This window comes from Hordeum vulgare, chromosome 1H (genome assembly GCF_904849725.1).
Source record: "Hordeum vulgare subsp. vulgare chromosome 1H, MorexV3_pseudomolecules_assembly, whole genome shotgun sequence".
Lineage (NCBI taxonomy): Eukaryota > Viridiplantae > Streptophyta > Magnoliopsida > Poales > Poaceae > Hordeum > Hordeum vulgare.
The window spans coordinates 95,938,985-95,961,875 of record NC_058518.1 but is presented as its reverse complement, the minus strand read 5'-3'; the positions used below and the strand labels follow the sequence as shown (position 1 = coordinate 95,961,875).

At 47.8% G+C, this 22,891-nt stretch overlaps 1 protein-coding gene across 1 annotated transcript; it reads right to left on the bottom strand.

The window, feature by feature from the left end:
- Window positions 1-15,320: 15,320 nt before the first annotated feature.
- LOC123426059 (dnaJ protein ERDJ3B) lies at window positions 15,321-22,771 on the bottom strand. The gene is given in 11 exon segments (XM_045109838.1): window positions 15,321-15,755; window positions 15,857-15,928; window positions 16,579-16,632; window positions 16,634-16,657; window positions 16,750-16,791; window positions 17,316-17,426; window positions 17,591-17,720; window positions 17,944-18,051; window positions 21,876-22,005; window positions 22,116-22,264; window positions 22,460-22,771. Coding segments are annotated over 11 exon segments (1,059 nt in total). The 5' UTR covers window positions 22,540-22,771; the 3' UTR covers window positions 15,321-15,596.
- Between the last annotated feature and the right edge of the window lie 120 nt (window positions 22,772-22,891).

Here is a 22,891-nt window from a genome sequence, read left to right as displayed (position 1 = left end):
AAGGCAATAAGGGTTTCTTGCTTTGATAATGGGGAGAAGATTGATGAGACTGGTGGGTGGAATGCGCCAGACCTGTCCCCCCCCCCACCTATTTAACAGGGCAGGCGCTAGAATCAAGGCGCCGTGAGCGGGAACCGCCGAAGGATAAAAAGATTCGCTATAATGACGTTCCGAAAATTTTAGGATAGCAATACCAAAGGATCCGTTAGGATTACGTCAGTCTTTTCTGGAATTCAAGGGATAAGATGATGCCAACAAGAAATGGTTTGGCGATTTAAGTTTTTCCACGACAGATGGCGGGTTAAAGTTTCTGATGTATAGAGAAGGATGAAGAATGAATCGCCTTTAACTGAGCGAAAATATTGGCGTGAAGAGAATTCAAGTCAATTTGGGGCCTAATGTTGGGGATATTACCTGTTAATAACCCGCCCTAGTTGGGCCGGGTCACCAAATCAGGCGATTCATCTGAGCGTGGTTCGGGCCTTGGCCTAGTAAGACCGAAGGTTGTATGGCGGTTTATAATTTCCGGAAGGACTCCAAGCTTTGGAAGATGGCGACTTGGAGACCGTAGAGGTCACGATTTGTAGAAAGGAAAGTACCCTTGTAAACCCTAGGGGTTCGACCTGTATATAAAGGAGGGTCCCAGGGAAGAAGAGGACAGGTTAGAAATCATCGAGTGCTAGGTCTGGCGAGTTACGCCCTCCTTGTAATCGAAACTCCATCAATACAACTCAAAGCAGGACGTAGGCTTTTACCTCCTCGCGAGGGGCCGAACCTGGGTAAATCGTCATGTCTCTCCTGTTCAACCCCTTTGAGTCGCCACCAAGGTGCGATGGCTCCAGTACTAAGTCCTTTCACAAGGACATATGCCGTGACAAAACCACGACAGTCGGGCCATCCGTTCAGCTGACATCCCTCCCAACTTCCGATTGGCGACGGGAATAAGCAAGTTCACAGGAGAGTCCAAGCCAGAAACGTGGTTGGACGACTACAGAGTAGCGGTCCAGATCGGTGGCGGAGATGACCAGGTCGCCATGAAACATCTCCCCCTGATGCTCGACGGCTCGGCGCGGGCGTGGTTGAACCAGTTGGCTCCTTCAAGCATCTACAGCTGGGCGGATCTGTCCCGAGTCTTCATCAGGACCTTCGAGGGCACGTGCAAACGCCCTGCTGGTCTTGTGGAGCTCCAGCACTGTGTCCAGAAGCAGAATGAGCCCCTGCGCGATTTCATCCAGTGCTGGACGACCCTCTACCACACGGTGGAGAACGTCACAGAGCACCAAGCAGTCTGCGCCTTCAAGGCAGGCGTGCGGTACAGAGACCTGTACCTGAAGTTCGGTCGGACAGGCGACATCTCCATGAGAAAGATGATGGAGATAGCCGCACGCTATGCAAATGGCGAAGAGGAGGACCGCATACGTAGCGGCAAGCATAAGGCAGTCGCCGATGGAGATGGGAACAGCAATCAGAAGCAGAAGTAGAAAGCTCCATCCACTCCGCAGGCAGAGGTAGCAGCCTTTACAAATGCCAAGTTCAAGGGCAAGGGGAAAGCTCAGTACACCCCCAAGAAGAAATAGTTCGGAAACTCCGTCCTGGATCAGCCGTGTCCAATCCACACTAAGGTGGACGAAGAAGGCAATCCCATATTCCCGAAGCATACCACCCGGCAGTGTCGCCTCCTGATCCAAGGATTCGGCGAAGGGCAGCCGAGTGAAAAGGACAACGAGCAGGATGATGAGGACAAGGAGGATCCGTTCCCCCAAGTCCATGCAACATTGATGATTTTTGCTGACGTGGACAGCAAAAGTCGACTGAAGCTGGTGAACAGGGAGGTGAACATGGCAACCCCAACCAACCCCACGTTCCTCAAATGGTCACAGATTGCGATAACCTTTGATCAGTCGGACCATCCAACACACATGCCCACCCCAGGGAGGCAAGCTCTGGCCGTCGACCCAGTGGTGGAAGGAGTCCGACTGTGCAAAGTCCTCATGGACGGCGGCAGCGGCTTGAACATCATGTACGCCTACACTCTCAAGGGGATGGGCATTCTGATGTCCAAACTTAGCGAGAGCAGCATGCAGTTCCACGGAGTCGTCCCAGGACGAAAGGCCACGTCACTCGGCCAGATCGCGTTGGACGTCGTCTTCGGCTCCGACAAGAACTTCCGCGAGGAAAAGCTGACATTCGAGGTGGTGGACTTCCAGAGTGCATACCATGCAATTCTGGGCCGTCCGGCGTATGCGCGTTTCATGGCCCGTCCATGTTACGTGTATTTGAAGCTGAAGATGCCAGGTCCCAAAGGTGTGATCACGGTCATAGGCAATCGGCAACGGACCGAGGAGTGTCTGCAGCAGGGGTCGAGGATTGCCGATCAGCAGATGGCTATCCTCGAGCTGGATGAGTACAAGAAGACCGCCGACCCCGCTGACCTGATGCGTTCGAAGAAGCCAGCTTCGGAGTCCGCATTCCAGTCGGCGGGAGACACGAAGAAAGTCAGCATCCACCCGACGGACGACGCCGCTGCCCCGACGAACATCTCCACCACCCTTGATCCAAAATAGGAAGCCGAGCTCATCCAATTCCTCCGTGAGAACTGGGACATTTTTGCATGGAAGCCTGCTGACATGCCGGGTGTACCCAGGGAGTTGGCTGAGCATCGACTGCATGTGGATCCTGCTGCTCGGCCCGTCCGAGAACGCCAGCGTCGGTCCGCCGCGCACAAAAGGAAGGCAATCGGAGAGGAGGTGGCTAAACTTTTGGCAGCCAACTTCATTCGCGAGGTACACCACTCCGAGTGGCTCGCCAATGTTGTCATGGTGCCCAAGAAGGACAAGTCTCTCCGTATGTGCATCGATTTCAAGCATCTCAATAAGGTCTGCCCGAAAGATCACTTCCCGCTCCCCCGCATTGATCAAATTGTTGATTCGACTGGGGGTTGCGAGCGTTTATCATTCCTTGATGCCTATTCGGGATATCATCAGATCCGTCTGTATGGTCCGGATGAATTAAAAACAGCCTTCATCACCCCATTCGGGTGTTTCTGGTACATCACTATGCCATTCGGTTTGAAGAATGCAGGAGCAACTTTTCTGCGCATGATCCAAAAATGCCTCCTAGACCAGATTGATCGAAATGTGGAGGCATATATGGACGATATCATAGTCAAGTCACGCAAAGGTTCCGACCTGCTGACTTACTTGGCAGAAACATTCGCCAACCTACGTAGGTACGATATCAAGCTCAACCCAGCCAAGTGTTCATTCGGCGTTCCCAGCGGGAAGTTACTCGGTTTCTTCATTTCCGAACGGGGATCGATGTCAACCCCGAAAAGATCGGGACCATCGTCCGAATGGAGCGGCCGGTCATAATACATGATGTTCAAAGGCTCACAGGTTGCCTAGCGGCTTTGATCAGGTTTATCGCTCGACTCGGTGAGAAGGCGTTACCTCTGTACCGACTCATGAAGAAATTAGATACCTTCGAGTGGACAGACGAAGCTCAAATTGCATTCGACGACCTCAAAGCCATGCTTTCCACCCAGCCGGTTCTTACTGCCCCACTCAGTAAAGAACCCCTTCTTCTGTACATCGCGGCTACAAATCAAGTCATCAGCACTGTTCTCACAGTCGAACGCGAAGAAGAAGGCAAAGCGTACAAGGTTCAGCGGCCAGTATATTATGTCTCCGAAGTCCCGACTCCTTCCAAGCAGAGGTATACCCATTATCAGAAGCTTATTTATGGGATCTACATGACTGCAAAGAAGGTGGCTCATTATTTCCAAGACCACTCGGTGTCTGTCATATCTGATGCTCCGTTGTCGGAAATTCTCCACAATCGGGACGCATCAGACCGAGTGGCAAAGTGGGCAATGGAGATGTTATACTGCGACATCAAGTTTGAAGCCAAGAAGGCTATAAAGTCTCAAGCTCTGTCTGACTTCATAGCAGAATGGGTAGAACAACAGCAACCGATTCACATCTACTCGGCTCATTGGACCATGTTCTTCGATGGGTCCAAGATGTTGAATGGCTCCGCGCTGGCGTAGTGATCATATAGCCAAAAGGTGATAAACTCAAGTACGTGTTGCAGATACATTTTGATTCTTCCAACAACGAGGCAGAGTACGAAGCTCTCCTTTACGGATTGCACATGGCCATCACACTCGTCGTCCGTCGCCTGATGGTCTATGGCGACTCGGATTTGGTGGTTAATCAAGTGATGAAGGAGTGGGATGTAAGGAACCCCACCATGACTGCATACTGCAACGCAATAAGGAAGCTCGAGAAGAAGTTTGAAGGTCTGGAACTTCACCATGTTCCCCGACTGAAAAACCAAGCAGCAGATGAATTGGCGAAACTTGGCCTTCACATCAGTAAAAGAAGATCCTTTTACACAGGAACCAGTACAACCGAAGAGCTCGACAGATCCGACTGAAGTCGAGGTCCCTGCTGTGGTTGATTTGATCATGGAGATTCTTGCTGTCATCCCCGAATGGACTGTGCCGTTCATTGCGTATATCCTGAGGCAAGAGTTACCACAGGACGAAGTCCAAGCTAGGCAGATCGTCCGCAGGTCGAAGTCCTTCACCGTCATTGATGGCCAGTTGTACAGGGAAAGTGTTTCAGGCGTCCTTCAGCGGTGCATCTCCCCTGAAGAGGGACAGTTAATCTTGGAATAAATTCACTCGGGAACCTGCGGTCATCATGCCTCCTCAAGGGAAATCGTCGCCAAAGCATTCAGAGCTGGTTTCTTCTGGTTGCAGGCGAATGAAATGGCAAAGGATATGGTCGACCGTTGTGAAGGCTGTCAGTTCTATTCGAACAAGTCCCACAAGCCAACGTCTGCGCTGAAGACAATTCCTCTCGTCTGGCCATTCTCGTGTGGGGATTAGATACAGTCGGACCATTCAGAACAGGCCAAGGAGGATTCACTCATCTGCTGGTAGCAGTCGACAAGTTTACCAAGTGGATTGAAGCCAAGCCCATCAAGAAGCTTGACGCCCTTACGGCCATCAAATTTATCAAAGACATCATCGCCAGATACGGGGTTCCACACAGCATAATCACCGACAACGGCACAAACTTCGACTCGGACAGGTTCAAAGGCTTTTGCACAGGCCAAGGAATCCGAGTGGATTTTGCATCCGTGGCGCACCCCCAAACAAACGGGCAAGCAGAGCGGGCGAATGGACTTATTCTTCAAGGGTTGAAGCCTCGACTCCTGCGAGAAGTTGGACATGCCGTCGGCGCATGGTTCACCGAGCTGCCTTCGGTGTTGTGGGGCCTCCGCACAACTCCGAATAGATCTACAGGGCGATCCCCGTTCTTCCTCGTTTATGGAGCAGAGGCAGTCCTTCCGAGTGACTTGCTTCACAACTCTCCACGAGTCGAACTCTTCTCCGAAGCCGAAGCAGAGCAAGCCAGGCAAGATGGAGTGGATCTTCTAGAAGAAGAGGGCGAGATGGCACTGACTCGCTCAACAATTTATCAACAAGATCTGTGGCGATTTCACGCGCGGCACGTTAGGAGTCGCACATTCCAAGCAGGCGACCTGGTGCTCCGAGTGGATCAGCAGAGACCACACAAGTTGGCTCCCGCCTGGGAAGGACCCTTCATCATCTCTAAGGTGCTGAACAATGGAGCATATCGACTCTACAACCTCGACAGGGAAACGGACGAGCCACGAGCATGGAATGGAGATCTCCTAAAGCGCTTCTACACTTGACCACCGACGGAGACAATGTAAAGAACAAGTATCATTGAAGTAGTATAAAGCAGATTGATTTCTTGCCGATTCAAAGTTCTTCCGCGTTTGCAGACTCCGGTCTAAAAACCTAACGCCGAGTGTGCACTAAAAGTCGCACTCGGGGACTTAGCTGCGACCCAGAGTCGCCTAAGTACAAACTCGCTCCGAGTGTGCACTAAAAGTCACACTCGGAGACTTAGCTGCGACCCAGAGTCGCCTAAGTACAAACTCGCTCCGAGTGTGCACTAAAAATCGCACTCGGAGACTTAGCTGCGACCCAGAGTCGCCTAAGTACAAACTCGCTCCAAGTGTGCACTAAAAGTCGCACTCGGGGACTTAGCTGCGACCCAGAGTCACCTAAGTACAAACTCGCTCCGAGTGTGCACTAAAAGTCGCACTCGGGGACTTAGCTGCGACCCAGAGTCGCCTAAGTACAAACTCGCTCCGAGTGTGCACTAAAAGTCGCACTCGGGGACTTAGCTGCGACCCAGAGTCGCCTAAGTACAAACTCGCTCCGAGTGTGCACTAAAAGTCGCACTCGGAGACTTAGCTGCGACCCAGAGTCGCCTAAGTAAAAGCTTCCTCCGAATGTATACTCGAGATGCACTCGGAGTCTTAGCAGACCCTCATTGAGGCTCATGTGGATGTGAAGACAACTGACAACTACATGAGTAACAACTCACTCCGAGTGTGCACGAAAAGCCAAACTCGCGGACTTAGCTGCGACTCAGAATTGCCTAAGTAAAAAGCTTCCTCCGAATGTATACTCGAGATGCACTCGGAGGCTTAGCAGACCCTCATTGAGGCTCATGTGGATGTGAAGACAACTGACAACTACATGAGTAACAACTCACTCCGAGTGTGCACGAAAAGCCACACTCGGGGACTTAGCTGCGACTCAGAATCGCCTAAGTAAAAAGCTTCCTCCGAATGTATACTCGAGATGCACTCGGAGGCTTAGCAGACCCTCATTGAGGCTCATGTGGATGTGAAGAAAACTGACAACTACATGAGTAACAACTCACTCCGAGTGTGCACGAAAAGCCACACTCGGGGACTTAGCTGCGACTCAGAATCGCCTAAGTAAAAAAGCTTCCTCCGAATGTATACTCGAGATGCACTCGGAGGCTTAGCAGACCCTCATTGAGACTCATGTGGATGTGAAGACAACTGACAACTACATGAGTAACAACTCGCTCCGAGTGCGCACTAACAGTCACACTCGGGGACTTAGCCGGGACCCAGAGTCGCCTAAGTAACAGCTCGCTCCGAGTGCGCACTAACAGTCACACTCGGAGACTTAGCCGCGACCCAGAGTTGCCTAAGTAAAAGCTCGCTCCGAGTGCGCTCTCGGATACTTGGCAGACCCTCATTGAGGCTCATGTGGATGTGAAGACAACTGACAACTACATGCTCCGCATGTTTGCCATTGGCTTCACCAAGAAACGCCAAACAAAAACCACGAGCCAAAATTGTGTCAAAAAAAACTTAGCGAAAGAAGAGCAAAAGATCCGATTCGAATTCAAAGTTGGATCTATGATCAGTCGGCTCGGTGTGAATCAAAATTATCCACACCGAACCACGAATGTGACGGCCAACAGCAGTAGCCAAAGTTTAATACAGATACCACTCGGCATACCGAGGAAAATGTGCGTTCACCATAATGTTTTTTCAAGCGTCACCGGGACTGGCAGGCTCAACAAAGGTGTCAAGGTCGATTCCGTCTGCGATGTGAGGAAGGTCTCCATGAAATCTTCGAATCGAAGCTTCTTGGTGTTGGCGACCTGCTGCATTTTCAGCTTTTCTTCGTGAGCCTCCTTGCAGTGCACTCGGACCAAGTGCCACATCCGCACCACAACAAGCGCCAGACTTCTTCCACGCCTGCACTCTGTTTGGGACGTCCTCCAGCCGAGTCATCAACGCATCTATTTCTTGTCGATCCGGCCGATGACTGTTCTCAGGCGGCCAATGAAAGGTCCCACCCTGCTAAGGTGAATATGCGCTCGGAGCAAGTCACGGTTGGCTTCATTGCCGAGTGGAACGTTCGGAACAAGCGACCGTTCAATGTCGGCCGCTTCAGCCTCAACGTCCCGACAGAAGTCTGCAAAGAAAAGACAAACAGAAAGTAAGCGCAGAGTGAACTCCAAAGTCAAGAAGCACTCGGCAACAACTTACCACCAAGAAGTGCAACCATCTTCCTTGCCCAGTCGCTGACGTACTTCTCCTGCGCCATGCACCGAGTGTTCATCAACTTCAGCTGCCCCATCCATTCGGATCTCTGACTCTTCAATTTTTCAACTTCGGCTAGCAATGCCTTGTTGGTCTCCCGAGACTCCTCCAAAGACTTATCTCGGTCAGCAAGAGCCTCCTTCACACCAGCCAGGTCATTCACAGCCGCCTCCAAGTCCGCAGCAAGCTGAATCTTCTCAGCCTTCAGAGCATTGTACGCAGATCCCATTTCGCAAGTCTTCTGCCAAATAGGCACAAAGGGAGGATCAGACACATTCAACAACGAAAAAGTATCGACACATATGACAAAACAATCAAAGTCCAAAATTCTTCAGACCCCTGCCGATGCAAGCAATCGACAGCGGTCTCGGGGACTACACCCAGTGGGTTCACTAAGAGTGACCCCACTGGTATGCAGCTCGAACAGGTCAGCCCTATCAAGCTCCATAGCGAACAAACAACACTATGAGACTACTATCTACCCGACCTGAGTAACACTACTCTCGGGGACTACACCCAGTGGGTGCACTCGGAGTGCACCCACTGGTACCATTCGGGCAGATCAGCTCTCATCTGTTCACATTACGGAAAATACATATAAAGATAACTGCCGGTGCAAGCACTCGGCAGAAGTCCCGGGGACTACACCCACTGGGTTCACTCGGAGTGAACCCACTGCAAAATCATCCTACTTTATCCGAGTATATCGCTGAAACCCCCAGTGGGTAACAAGAGGAAAGCAAACACTTACTAGCGCACTTACTCGGATATCGTCCCAGAGTTCCAAGATTTTCTTGTACAAATACGCGATGGAGCCATACGCTCCCTTGGCGTCACCCACCATCAGCTCCATCTGCACCACGGCGTCCTTGGCGGCCCCCACCTGGTCTTCTGGGAGGCGTCGGGCATCATATTGAACGGTTGACGGACCCGGCGCCACAGAAGACTCCTTGGGCATCCCGAGCTCCGCTCCAGTCGGTTCCGCCGCGAGAGGCACCATCTCAGTCGGCGGCACCGTCTTAGTCAGCGCCATGTTCATGGTGGGAGCAGCAGCAGATGGGACAACCTCAAGGACAGGCGTCAAAGCTGGCTCCGACCCCCTTTGGTCGTCGTCCTCCAGATGGATCACCTTCGAAGGAAGCACGATTGAACAAAATGAAATTACAAAAAAAGGTCAAGATCAAGGACAGCACCTGCAAAACAATAATACAAACTCTCGGAGTCGTGACAACGTACCTTGCTGGGACGTGGCGGCATTATCCGTGTCCACAGGATCATCGTCCTGGCACGGCAGAGAGGTGGCGGAGGTAGCAGCTCTGTTGAGTGAAATCCACTCGATGGATAAGCATGAGTTCAATCAGATACTGAAGGAAGATGGAAGAACAAGACACTTACGCTGAGGCGACGGGAACGACGATCGTCATCCGAGGCAAAGCTTTCCGAGGCTTAGACCCACCAGGTTTGGCCACCTTGGACGGCTGGTCCATGGGCTCGGCAGCAGCGTCCCTGGTCCTCTTCACACTCCGAGCACTCGGAGCCACGGGAGGAGCTGGCGGAGCACTCGGAGCCGCTGGAGGAGCCGGCGGAGCAGCAGGATCGTCACGGCGCTTAGTTCGGTGCTCTGATGGTGAAGGTGGCGAGCTTTGCTCCCCATCCTCCTCCTCCTCCTCTTCTGTCTCCTCCTCCGTCTCCCCACTGTCGGAGACGTACTCGGCGCTATCCGCGCTGCCCTCCTGGCTTCCCTCCTCTTCCTCGGCCGGATTCCCGTTCGAGACGGCAGAATACCAGTTGGTCCACTCCTGCACAAAACACAGTCGGCAACGTCAGTCGGTGGGACAAGAAAAGCAATAAATCTAAGAAGATTAAAAGCACTCGACAAGATGTGCTCACCTCGTTCGGAGGAGGATTGTCGGCGCGGAAGGGCTTCACCCGTCGGGCTCCTTCAGGGTTATCACACGCGCCTGTGATACCGCGGACCCACGCTCTCACAGTCTCCCCGGTCTCGCACTTTGGATGGGACCGAGTGGAATCTGAAGGCCCCGCGTAGTGCTACATGGCGTGGTGTCGGGCCTGCAGCGGCTGGATGCGCCAACCCAGAAAAGTCTCTAGCAGATCCGTGCGAGTGACTCCCTTGCGAACGACGGCTATCAGCGCGTCGACCAAAGGCTGGATCTGGATCCTTTCCCCCTTAGAGAGCGCAAGCTTCCTAGGAGGGCCCGGACGGTCTAGGCTAAAAGGTGGCAACCCACTCGAAGCATTCGGACAAGCAATGTCCTGGCAATAGAACCAGGTCGATTGCCAGTTCCTAACTGACTCGGACAACTGGAGGGGAGGGTAGCTACTCTTTGTTTTCTTTTGGAAGCCTAAACCCCCGCAGAGCTGGAGGAGATGGGTCTTATCGTCCGACTGGCTAAGCTTTTTGACGGTTTGGGATCTAGCGGAGAAGACGTACTTAAAGAGCCCCCAGTGAGGGGGACATCCAATAAAGCACTCGCAAAGGGTGACGAATGCAGCAAGGTGGGCTATTGCGTTCGGAGGAAAATGATGGAGCTGTGCCCCGAAGTAAGTCATGATACCTCGGAAGAAGGGGTGGGGGCAAGGAGAAGCCCCTGAACACATGGCTGAGCAACAGAACGCGCTCCCCCTCCTTCGGCGCCGGCTCCGTCTCGCCGTCCGGCAGCCTCCAGGACTTGTTGACGATCATGCCGTGCTCCACCAGCTCCAGCAAGTCGTCCTCCGTCACCGAGGAGGGGAGGAAATCCCCCTGGATCCAACCCGCCAGCAGCGCCCGCTGCCGCCGCTGAGCAGGGGCCGCCCCCTTCTTCTTCTTCTTCTACGACTCGAGTTTGCTAGTCTGCCCCTTCGTCATGGCGAAGGCAACAGATCCGCAGAGGAGGAGAGGAAGGAAGAGGCTTGAGGCGTCCAGAGTGCTGCGGGAGGAGCGGGATTAATGCGAGGAAGATGAGCAGCGTAACAGAGAATCCCGCCGGAGAGGCTTAAATAAGCTTCCGACTGGGTCACTAACAAGTGGACCCGAAATCTTATCTCCTCAACCGGCCACTGCGATGTTAGTGAAGAAGATGAAGGTGCGGTAATCGAGGAGGCAAAACCTACTCGATGGCGATGTCGTCATCCCCGCTGAGCATGCGCCAACCGAAATTTGAGGATCCCGGAAAATCCGCCGCTGTCAGTTTGACCAGTCATGTCGATAGATTCTGCGGAAGCACTCGGTCCCTGACAGTTCGTTTCACTGGTATATTCACTCGGATCACTGGTTGAAAGGTTAAAATAGATCGAGGCAAACAACGCTAAAGTCACTTCCAGACCAGTCGGTTCCATACTCCAGACATCACTTCATCGTTCCAACCCCGATCCATTCGGGGACTAATGATGGGGTTATAGTCCCAGGGTAGGGTCATAGGCCTGCCCTATAGGTCCTACCCAAGGACTACCCTTCATAGAGGACAAGGCCCTTAGATAGTTCCGACTGAACTAAGGACTCCCCCATCATCCAGTCGGTGACGAGCACTCGGAGCATATTTAACGTACCGACTGTAATCCACTCTGTACATCATAACCTCCCAGGAGGGCAACGGTCATACGTTTTCATACACCATTATTAACATTTAAGGCTTACGTTACCTGTAACGTAGGCATTTATTCGCCACTATTCCACCGGGCCATTATGAAGGGCAGCGCACTCTATATAAGCCGCCCTTCCCCACTGGTGCAGGGGTTGGCATTTACTGTAATCCTATAATCCACTCGACACTAAACTCCCAAGAGCACTGAGACGTAGGGCTTTTACCTCCACCGTAGAGGGGCCTGAACTCATACATCCTCGCCGTAGCTAAGGCTCTGCCCATCCTTTCGTACCCTACACTTCTACTGTCAGACTTATACCCACGACACCTGCTATACCTACCGGACCAGTTACTAGAGCTCGCGCACGCCAATTGAATTACGAGGTACTTTCATTTCTTGGAAATCCTTCTAATGTTCATGAACATATGATGTTGCCTAAATTAGATACTTTTGTTTTGCTTATGGATGAAGGACCTATCATGGACAAGGAGGATGGCCATTAGAGCGGAATCAAGCATGAAGGGGAAGGTGCACACGCGGGAAAGAACAAGGGAGCTTCTAGTGGTCATTTTCGGGCTTTGAAGCCAGCATAAGGAAAGCATAAAGGCTTGGACGAAGCATACAAGATGCCACTTCATAAATTTTGTCCATGAGCTATTATATGTGATGTGTCACCTTATTTTTGGGCCAGGCCCGTGTAATTTCGAAATACTACCACATAGGTTGTTTTTAGAGTCTGTATGTGTGGGGAACCGAGTTTAGGATCATTTTTGGACCCCTCCTCCAAGGGTCATGAAAATCCCTCTCTATTACCCATATATACACCCCTTAGGGCACCATTTAGACTTGGGTTTTGTTTATATTACAAGTTTGTCATAGCTGCAACTTCGCGTTCTTCGTTTGTGTTCTACGACCAGACCAAGACGTCACACAACCCCACTTTCACCAATAAATTTTTCCTCTTATATTCGCAATATCCAGATTGCAATTTCTGTTTCTTGCTTGTTCTTCGTTTGCGTGCAGGAAACAGACCCTCGTGGTCAGTTTGATCGTGTTCTGGCATGGTCAATAACCTCTCGAAGTTGGTTTAGCTATTGCTAAGGCGCGGCGTCTACGCATGTTTATAGTCAGATCGTCAAAGTCTACTCCACCAAAAATGATAGCCACCATCTCATCGAAAGACAGTGACAACTTCGCCTCTATCATTCCAAGAAGCATGGAAGGATCCAAAGTGGACAAAGGCCATGGAAGAGGAGTTTCAAGCATTTCGAAGAAACAAAACATGGCATCTAGTTCCTTGGTGTCAAGGTAAAAAATTGATTGACTCTAAATGGGTGTTTAAAATTAAGAACAAATCGGATGGCACCATAGATCGCTACAAGGCCAGACTTGTTGCAAAAGGATCCAAACATAGGTATGGAATAGATTATGAGGATACATTCGGTCCCATTGTTAAAGGTGCTACTATTGCCTTGTTTTATCCATTGTTGTATCCAGAGGATGGTGTCGTAGACAGATAGATGTGTAGGATGCATTCTTTCATGGTGTTCTGAAAGAAGAAGTGTATATGAAGCAACCACCTGGGTTTGAGGACAAAAATAAACCGTTTCATGTATGCAGGCTTGATAAATCTCTCTACGGACTGAAGCAAGCTCCTAGAGCATGGTACTCCCATTTGAGCTCAAAACTACAAGCACTTGGTTTTGTTCCTTCAAAATCTAATGCATCACTGTTTATTTATGATAAGTCAAATATATACATAGTTGTGCTTATGTATGTTGATGACATCATTGTTACTAGCTCATCAAATGAAGCAGTGACAGCATTACTGAAGGATTTAAATTCAGAATTTGCACTTAAACATTTCGGAGACTTGCACTTCTTTCTTGGTACTGAAGTTAAGAGGAACAAGAAAGGTGGTCTTCATATTTCCCAAGAGAAATATGCAAATGATCTACTGAGTAGAGTTGGATTGCAAGGGTGCAAACCATCGCCAACACCACTATCTAGTACAGAAAAATTGTCTCTAACAGAAGGTGAACTTTTGAGTCAAGAGGATGGCACCAAATATAGGAGTTTGGTAGTTGCACTTCAGTACTTGGCTCTCACTAGACTTGATATTCTTTTGCTGTAAACAAAGTATGCCAATTTCTTCATGCACTTACTACTGTTCATTGGTCTGCTGCAAAACATATACTGAGATATGTAAAAGATACTCTGAGTGTTGGTCTGACTTTGAACAAGTCATCATCTATCCTTGTTAGTGCTTTCTCCAATTCTAACTGGACAGGATGCTTGGATGACAGACGTTCAACAAGAGGTTTTGTAGTGTTTTTTGATCCCAACTTGATCTCTTGGTGTGCAAGGAAACATGCCACAGTCTCAAGGTCTAGTACTGAAGGAGAGTATAAGGCATTAGCAAATGCAAACATAAATTATTTGGGTAAACTCTATGTTGAGAGAGCTTGGGATATGTCACACACAAACTCCATCTCTCTCGTGTGACAACATTGGTGCTACCTATTTATCTACTAACCCTGTTTCATGCAAGGACAAAACATATTGAAATTGATTATCATTTTGTAAGAGAAAGGGTTGCTAGCAAGGAATTGAAAATCAGGTTTGTTCACTCAAAAGATCAGGTTGCAGATGGATTTGCAAAGGCCTTACCTATAAGACTGTTTGAAGAATTTAAACGTAATCTTAACTTGGTCAAGTTTTGATTATGAGAGGGTGTTGAACGACATGTATATGTTCGGTAGAGATTATTGTCCTTTTTACGAATTTGTTATATCTTGGTGAAGATATTTCAATGGAGATAAGATAGTGTTGTATACAATTGATTCTTTTTAGTAGAGCAATAACAACTTTTATTACTTGGTTTTATATTCTCTTTTCAATGTAGTTTTACGCATTATCGACCTGGTGTAGATGAGTATCTCACAGTCAAGTTTGAAGTTATTCTATAAAAATCATAACATGGTTGGGCATTGTGATTAGTAGTACATTATATTATGTTCATTGTGTGACCTCTGAGCAATATTGGACCATATGCCATGCATGGATGTTGTTCTCTTAGTTTGGTTGTGATCATAAAAGTTATAGACGAGATGAAGGTGTATAAGGCATAAAGCAAGCTTGACACCAGTTGGGTGCCCGTGCCCGGATGAAGGATATCGATGCGGAAAAAGACAAGAGCTGATAAGATACTTATGACAGCTAATGGATGTTGTTCTCTTAGTTTTTAATTGTTGCTTTCACCGGCTCGGACACCTTGTTTGATATATGAAGAGCCATTTTTTGCCCAATGTTCAAATCAATTTTCCATCTTGGTGTAACTGGTCACAATGCACTTAAAATAAATAAGTTGTTATCCTAAAAATGTTTTGAAAAATGATGTACTTACCATCTCTGAAAATCCTTATTCATTCCACAAATTGAATTTTTATAACTACAAATATTTGATAACATATGTGTTAGTATAGACGTGTGTTGCACGTGCAAGTTTACTACTTCCTCTGTTCCTAAATATAAGTAGTTTTAGAGATTTTATTAGAAGACTATATACGGATGTACATAGACATATTTTAGAATATAGATTCATTTATTTTGCTTCGTATGTAGTCCACTAGTATAATCTCTAAAAAGACCTATATTTAGGAACGGGGGGAGTAGTAAAGATAAGCAAATCATTTACTGCAGTAATCAGTACACATTAAAGACTGCCAACTGCGTTGTAAAATAAGCAAATAAGTTGGTGAGTGTAAGCTACAATTCTATAGACATTGTATTCCAGGAGTACAAATATTCTGGTACAAATTCATTGACTTTCTAATACTACAGATCTGTTAAAAGAGCATCCAAGTGGAAAAGGGGCTAAAAATTGAGCAGTTAATATTACCAACGGAAAATCACATACACCCACCAGAAAGGCAACACCATTGGTGCTTCTTCCTATGCAAGCTACTTGGAAAATTTCCTTGAGGTACACCTCAAACAACTAGCTGCAGCACAAAGTGAAAAATAGGCAGTTCTTATGCAAGAACATCCTTCAGCTTGGCCTTCTGGTCGTCCGTCAGAGTTTTCGGGAACAACACCTCGAATGTCACATACAGATCGCCTTTCTTGTTGCTTTGGTGCAATGGCATGCCCTCTCCTTTGAATTTCCTTACCTCCTTGGGCTTGGTAACACCCTAACAATTTGTGATGGAGCAGAGTAGATTAGATGCAGATGAGCTTAGTAGCCTACAGGATGTCAAAAAAATGGTGTACCGTTCAGGATTGGTTGACTTACCTGCGAGCCGATTTGGACCAAATGGTTGTCAAGATGCTTGAGGTTCTTCTCGAATCCAACCAGAGCTTGGAGCTGTAGCACCGAAAGGTAAACAAATCATCAGATATGTAGAACAGACTCAGTACACCATATTGAAAGAAAGAAATTTGGTGGATTAAAGAAAGTGGATTCAGAGGATGACAAATACACAACATACAAGTAACTAAATAACAGCATCAAAAAGGCAATGCAAAAGGAACTCGAGTTTTTGGCGCGAAAGGTCCATACTGCAACACAGGAAGGTAAATATGACATTTGCCCCAAGTTGATCTAGAGTTTACTGTTAATTTTCAGCAGAAACCCTAACGTCCCAAAATGGAATCTAGATGTTAAAGTGATCACTTTTGAAATGGAAATGTTGCAACAATCCTTTGAGATTACACTGATCGATGTAGGATGTAGCGAGGATATATAACTGGAGTAATGAGTGCCCAATTTACAGAGATGTGATAGCATCAAACTCATCCAGTTTTGATATAACTTCTTTGGTTCTTACATAAGTACTCCCTCCGTAAAGAAATATAAGAGCGTTTAGATCACTAAAGTAGTGATCTAAACGCTCTTATATTTCTTTACGGAGTGAAGATACTCCAATGAAGCTACAAGCTGCACTAATTTTCTCCGCACTAACTAGTCTTAATGTTAATTGTAATAGCATAAGAGACAGGGCAGACAGACAGTACCAGGGAGATTGTAACTGTTGCATGTAGATCGTTGCCTTCTCTTCTGAAGCGGTCCATGTGGTGCTGTCCGAATCCTGAACTGCTCATGAATCATTTTTTCAGGATGAAATTAGTCACACAATTATTTCCCACACTAATTGCAACCAACCAAGGAAAGGAGGAAAAACAAACTCTCAAGTCTCCAGGTTCTCCATCAATCTTAGGCTCTCCTTCCTCGAAAATGAAACCTCCTGAAATATCAAATGACAGTGCTAAGTCAAACATCTATGCAGTAAAGTGAGCATATCACAACGGATCCATTGCATCATGATAAACAACTTGTCAACTTAAGCAATTCCATCCAATCATCTCTTGACCATGTGGTAACTTATTTACCATTGTCATAACCTTGTGCAGGAAATCAGATGTAATCACAGTTCACATCGAAAGTGGCAAATGTACAGATATTAGGTTCAGACAAATGGTTCAGGCACAACATTTCAAAAATAGACTAAAATAATATTCTGATGATGACCCCTCGAAGTAGCTATTCATGAGATTTAATCAATACATACACATCGTACTGGCATCTTATCTGCAGGTTTCTTCTTTGCTAACTGTTATAGTGTAACTGGCAAGAAATAAACCAGCAAGTTTGCCTAAATAATTCACGTTCTCAAGTCTTGAGTAACCATATGCAACTAAGTGATCAGTTACAGCAGATATATTTTCAATTGACCCAAGGTTAAGTACTGGACATAAAACATGGCAGCTGCTTCATACCTGTCCATCTTGCTACCCTTCTCAATATCAACGGTCAAAAAATCACCTTCTCGTACATACTTCACATTTGGACACTGGTCGCAGACCTGAAGAAGACAAAAAGATACCCTATCACTGGGTGGAAAAAACAATAATGAAATGATTAAGAAAACTTAATTTGATCACAGAAGATGTGCATGAAACGTGTTGTTTTCAGTACGTTAAACCACATCAGCCGCAGAATAACATAGCATGTAAATTAGGAAAATACCTGCTCGGTCATTTGTTGATACATTCCAGGACCAATTTGACGGTGGTAACTTCATTCCTGCAGTTGCATCGGTCTCTTTCCTGGTGCTGGTTTTATGATGTTTTTTTCTCTCCAAACTATCAATGTCGACAAAAATAGCAAAGTAAAATTTGTGCTGCTCACAATTAAGCATTGATAGTGCAGGCAGCCTACGTACTTAGTGAAAAATCACGTCATGCTACCAAAATAGCGATTAGGTTATCTACCAAGTAGGTGCAGCATGTGATCTAGTATCTATGTGTTAATTTGGAATACGTAACTTAGCAATATATTTCCAGTTCACCAGTCATGCAAATTGGTTACCTTAATGAACCCCCATGTACAGGTCCTCTAGTGAAGCATCCAGTTCAACAATCACATCATCACCTTTTATGATCTGTTCTTCCTCCTCTTCCATACCACCACCACCTCCTCCGAAAAAGCTGGAGAAGTTTGTGAAAGAAGAGAAAATGATCACTAAATCTGGAAATTCATGTGAAACAAATATAACAAACACAAATAGATGATTAGTATGCATTGTTTCCATCCAGGTTATTACTGAATTATTTTAACAGCTTTAGAAAATGGCAACATCAGAGAAATATATCCACAGATTTTATTTTATTTCAATTAGGTGCTTCAGCACAAGAAACACTCCTCATCTGTGTATACCACGACTTCACAAGTGATGCATGCACATATGAAGTTTAGTTGGCCAGCTATGCTGTTGTTGATCCTTAGGACAATTGATTCTAATTGCATGAGCCCATGTGCTGAAAAGAAAATAATTCCACTAATATACCCTGAACGAGATTAAGCGTAGATGGCGGGAGTACTTTGACAGCTGTTCAATTGTGGGGGGGGGGGGGGGGGGGGGTCAAGATGGGAATGGGCCGGGTCACTGACTCGGCCCAAAATGTCAAGGCAGTGGGATAGGCGGTTGGCCTTAAGCAATACATGGGTCAGTGGAGCCGGCACTGTGCCACCTGATGGATCACACGGTCAACCCAGCAGATGAGAGGTACGCCCTAGTCCCCAACCAATTTTGCCCCCCCCCCCCCCGACCGATCTCTTCCAACCCTGACTGCCCCCCAACCCATCTCTATCGCCGCCGCCCGCCCCCGACCGTCTCTGCGCCGCTCGACACCGACCGTCTTCTGCCGCCGGCATTCCTCCCTGCTAAATAATAACAAGATTGTCGCCTACCTGTCTGAGACCCCTGGTGCGAGCCACTCTCCATGTCCTAATGAACTCCTAATGGTGCAAACAAGTCCTTGCAACGCCGCTTGCGCTGGAGTTGAGATTCATGGAGGAGCAACAATGGCGGTATGAGGTTTGGTCGTCCAGATGGTGCCAGTTTCTTGTTACTCCCTGATGACAAGTTGGTTCCTGGCTACCAGTGTTTTAGTCTTTATTATTGAAGAGTGGTAAACCTGGCTGCTAGATAGTATCAGAGGACGGACCCTTGTTGATCAGTGCTCTTGATTTGTGCTAGGCAGGGCGAGATGAGTTTGTTGTTTAGAGTGGGTCCATGGCAAATTTCATCAGGTTATGGTTGCCATTTTTGTCTGTAGAAGACTGTAGGGACTGTGATCTCTTTTCTCACACTTGTGCTACACTAGTATATATACTCATATACTGTTTACTGGATGAACATTTATTTAGAGTCTTAGTTAGTGACGTGCTAGTCTGAACTCTGAAGCTAGTAGAAACTACTGGTTCCACATTTCTTTCCTTGATTCAGATAATTCAGTTCATTCATTTCGCACCATTTTGCCGCTAGTAGAAATTATTGAGATGAATCTTCCAAGAGTTGATTCATATGTGGAAATATTACACCTTGTTGGGTTTTGGGTCGACCTCATGTACCCAATGGGTCAGTGAGGCCACAAAATTCTCAATGAAATGAGGCCGACCCATGGCCTCACATATTGACCTCGGGGCCACAGGGTTGGGCCCGGGGCCAGGTCGCCCGTTCCCATGTTGAGGGGTGAGAGCTCTACCATTGAACTGGATGACTCCTTCGATGATACTAGCAGGCGTTTTGTGCGGCAAATCCAGGAGTCGAAGGTCAAGGAGGCTTTAAGAAGGATGAAAGGAGACAAGGCGATGTGCCCTGATTGTATCCCCATTGAGGTATGGAGAGGCCTCGGGGACATAGCGATAGTATGGCTAACCAAGCTTTTCAACCTCATATTTCGAGCAGAAAAGATGCCAGAAGAATGGAGGCGGAGTATATTAAGTACTAACCTTCAAGAACAAGGGGGGTGTTCAAAGTTGTACTAATTACCATGGGATTAAGCTGATGAGCCATACAATGAAGCTATGAGAGAGAGAGTCATTGAGCACCGCTTAAGAAGAATGACAAGCGTGACCAAAAATCAGTTTGGTTTCATGCTAGGAGGTCGACCATGGAAGCCATTTTCTTGGTATGGCGGCTTATGGAGAGATACAGGGAGCAAAAGGACTTGCATATGGTGTTCATTGACTTGGAGAAGGCCTATGATAAGATACCTCGGAATGTCATGTGGTGGGCCTTGGAGAAACACAAAGTCCCAGCAAAGTACATTGCCCTCATCAAGGACATGTACAATAATGTTATGACAAGTGTTCGAACAAGTGATGGCGACACTGATGACTTCCCGCTTAAAATAGGACTGCACTAGGGGTTGGCTTTGAGCCTTATCTTTTTGCATTGGTGATGGATGAGGTCACAAGGGATATACAAGGAGATATCCCATGGTGAATGCTCTTTGCGGACAATGTGGTCCTAGTCGATGATAGTCGGACCGCGGGGGTCAACAGGAAGCTAGAGCTATGGAGACAAACCTTGGAATTGAAAGGTTTTAGACTTAGTAGAACTAAAACCGAGTACATCAAGTGCGGTTTTAGTACTACTAGACACGAGGAGGAGGAGGTGGTTAGCCTGGATGGGCAAGTGGTGCCTCAGAAGGACACCTTCTGATATTTGGGTCAATCTTGCAGAAGGATAGGGATATCGATGAAGATGTGAACCATCGAATTAAAGCCGGATGGATCAACTGGCGCCAAGCTTCTGGCATTCTCTGTGACAAGAGTGCCACAAAAGCTAAAAGGCAAGTTCTATAGGGCGGCGGTTCGACCCGCACTGTTGTATAGCACTGAGTGTTGGCCAACTAAAAGGCGACATGTGCAGCAGTTAGGTGTGGCGGAGATGCGCATGTCAAGATGGAGGTGTGACGGAGATGCGCATGTTGAGATGGATGTGTGGCCACACAAGGACTGAGTCTGGAATGATGACATACGAGATAGAGTTGGGGTAGCGCTGATTGATGAAAAGCTTGTCCAACATCGTGTGAGATGGTTTGGGCATATTCGGTGCATGCCTCCAGAAGCTCCAGTGCATAGCGGATGGCTAAAGCGTGCCGATAATGTCAGAAGAGGTCGCGGTAGACCGAATCTGACATGGGAGGAGTCCGTAAAGAGAGATTTGAAGGACTGGAGTATCACCAAAGAACTAGCCAAGAACAGGGGTGCATGGAAGCTTGCTATCCATGTGCCAGAACCATGAGTTGGTTGCGAGATCTTATGGGTTTCACCTCTAGCCTACCCCAACTTGTTTGGGACTAAAGGCTTGGTTGTTGTTGTTGTTGTTGTTGTTGTTGTAATAACCCTGAACATGATCTCTTGGATCAACGACAAACACAAAACTGGTGCATATGTCAACACTCAATACAAATATTAGAAATGTTTGATATATCTATGGTTGACACTGCCAGACCCTACAGAATGGGAACCACATGATCTATGATCTAACAATACATGAATGGGCAGCTCAGGGAATATTTCTACTCAAACAGGAGTGTCATTTCACTACTTAAGTACATGCCAATCTTCATGTATTCAACACGGTCATATGAATTACCATATTCCCTATCGATTGACGAGCAAATAAAATTTTGACAGTTCCCTATATCTGTAAACAAAAGATCCATGTGATGTAATATCTCTCTTGATATGTACAGCAATGTAAGGGCGTCCGGAACATGTTTAGTTGAATCACCAGCAAGCATGTACACATTATGGCCTAGTGACAGATTGTTTCTACCTTCTAAGTCGACAGTTTTTTCCTATGTATTTTGACATCTCTAAACTTGCATAGATAGCAAATTATTACATACTAGTACATTGTGATAGCTCAAAATAGGTCACACACACTGTCTACATGGCATACTGAGATTGAGGAGCTACTAAAATGACAGATGCCAGGCAACATTTTTGTCCTCACCTGCTGAAGATGTCTTGCATGTTCATCCCTCCGCCGCCTCCTCCTCTCCCGCCTTGGAACTGCTTCAGCCCCTCCTCACCATACCGGTCATAGACCTTCCTCTTCTCCTGATCCGTCAAGACCTCATAAGCTGCATGGTAACAACACATTCAAACATAGATCCCCTTAAATCGAATTATTCAAGCTCAGCGAGTGGAATTTCAATCCTTTTGCTCGTAAGTCCTAACACAGGATTAGTACCATTATTGATCTCGGCGAATCGCTTGGTAGCCTCCTCATTGTCAGGGTTCTTATCAGGATGGTACTTGAGCGCGAGCTTGCGGTACGACCTCTTGATCTGATCCTCCGACGCGCCCTTGGGGACTTGCAGCACGTCGTAGAAGCTCTTCCTGATCCACACCAACAAAAACACCACGCAATTTTCAGCGGCTTCCAAATGCCAATCCGATATTTGAATCACATAGAACTCGCACTTGGATCGAGAGATCAGCGCTGAATCCGCGGAGGGGGGGGGGGGGGGGGGGGGGGGTGGTATAAGATCTCGAAGAAACTACGCGAGGATCGACAACTGTTCCGAGCATTACCCCTCGATCACCGCCGCGAGATGCAGCAGCAGCGCGAGGACGGCCGCGAGCCGAGCCCCGCTCCTCCGCGGCGCCGCCATCCCCACCTCGCCGGGTCCCGCTCGACCTCCCCCTCAACCCACCGGCTAGGAGTTAGGATCAGGATTCCCGCGGCTCGCGAATCCACGCGTATGCCCCTGCGGTACTGCCGACCTCCTCCTCGTCGTCGTCGCCGCCGTCGCCGTCTTCCTCAGTGGCTGGCCCTCTCGCCTCGCGGGTTAAGGGCTTCGAGAACTAGAAGGGGAAGGGATGTGGAGCTGCTTTTCGGGGAGACGTGGAGGCGGGTGATGTGGACCAATGGGAAGCCAGATGTGCGGGGCTCCCGCAAATGGGATGGTTCCACGTGGATAAAACGACCGCATTAAAGGAACCGCCCGTTGCACCGCGTCAGGT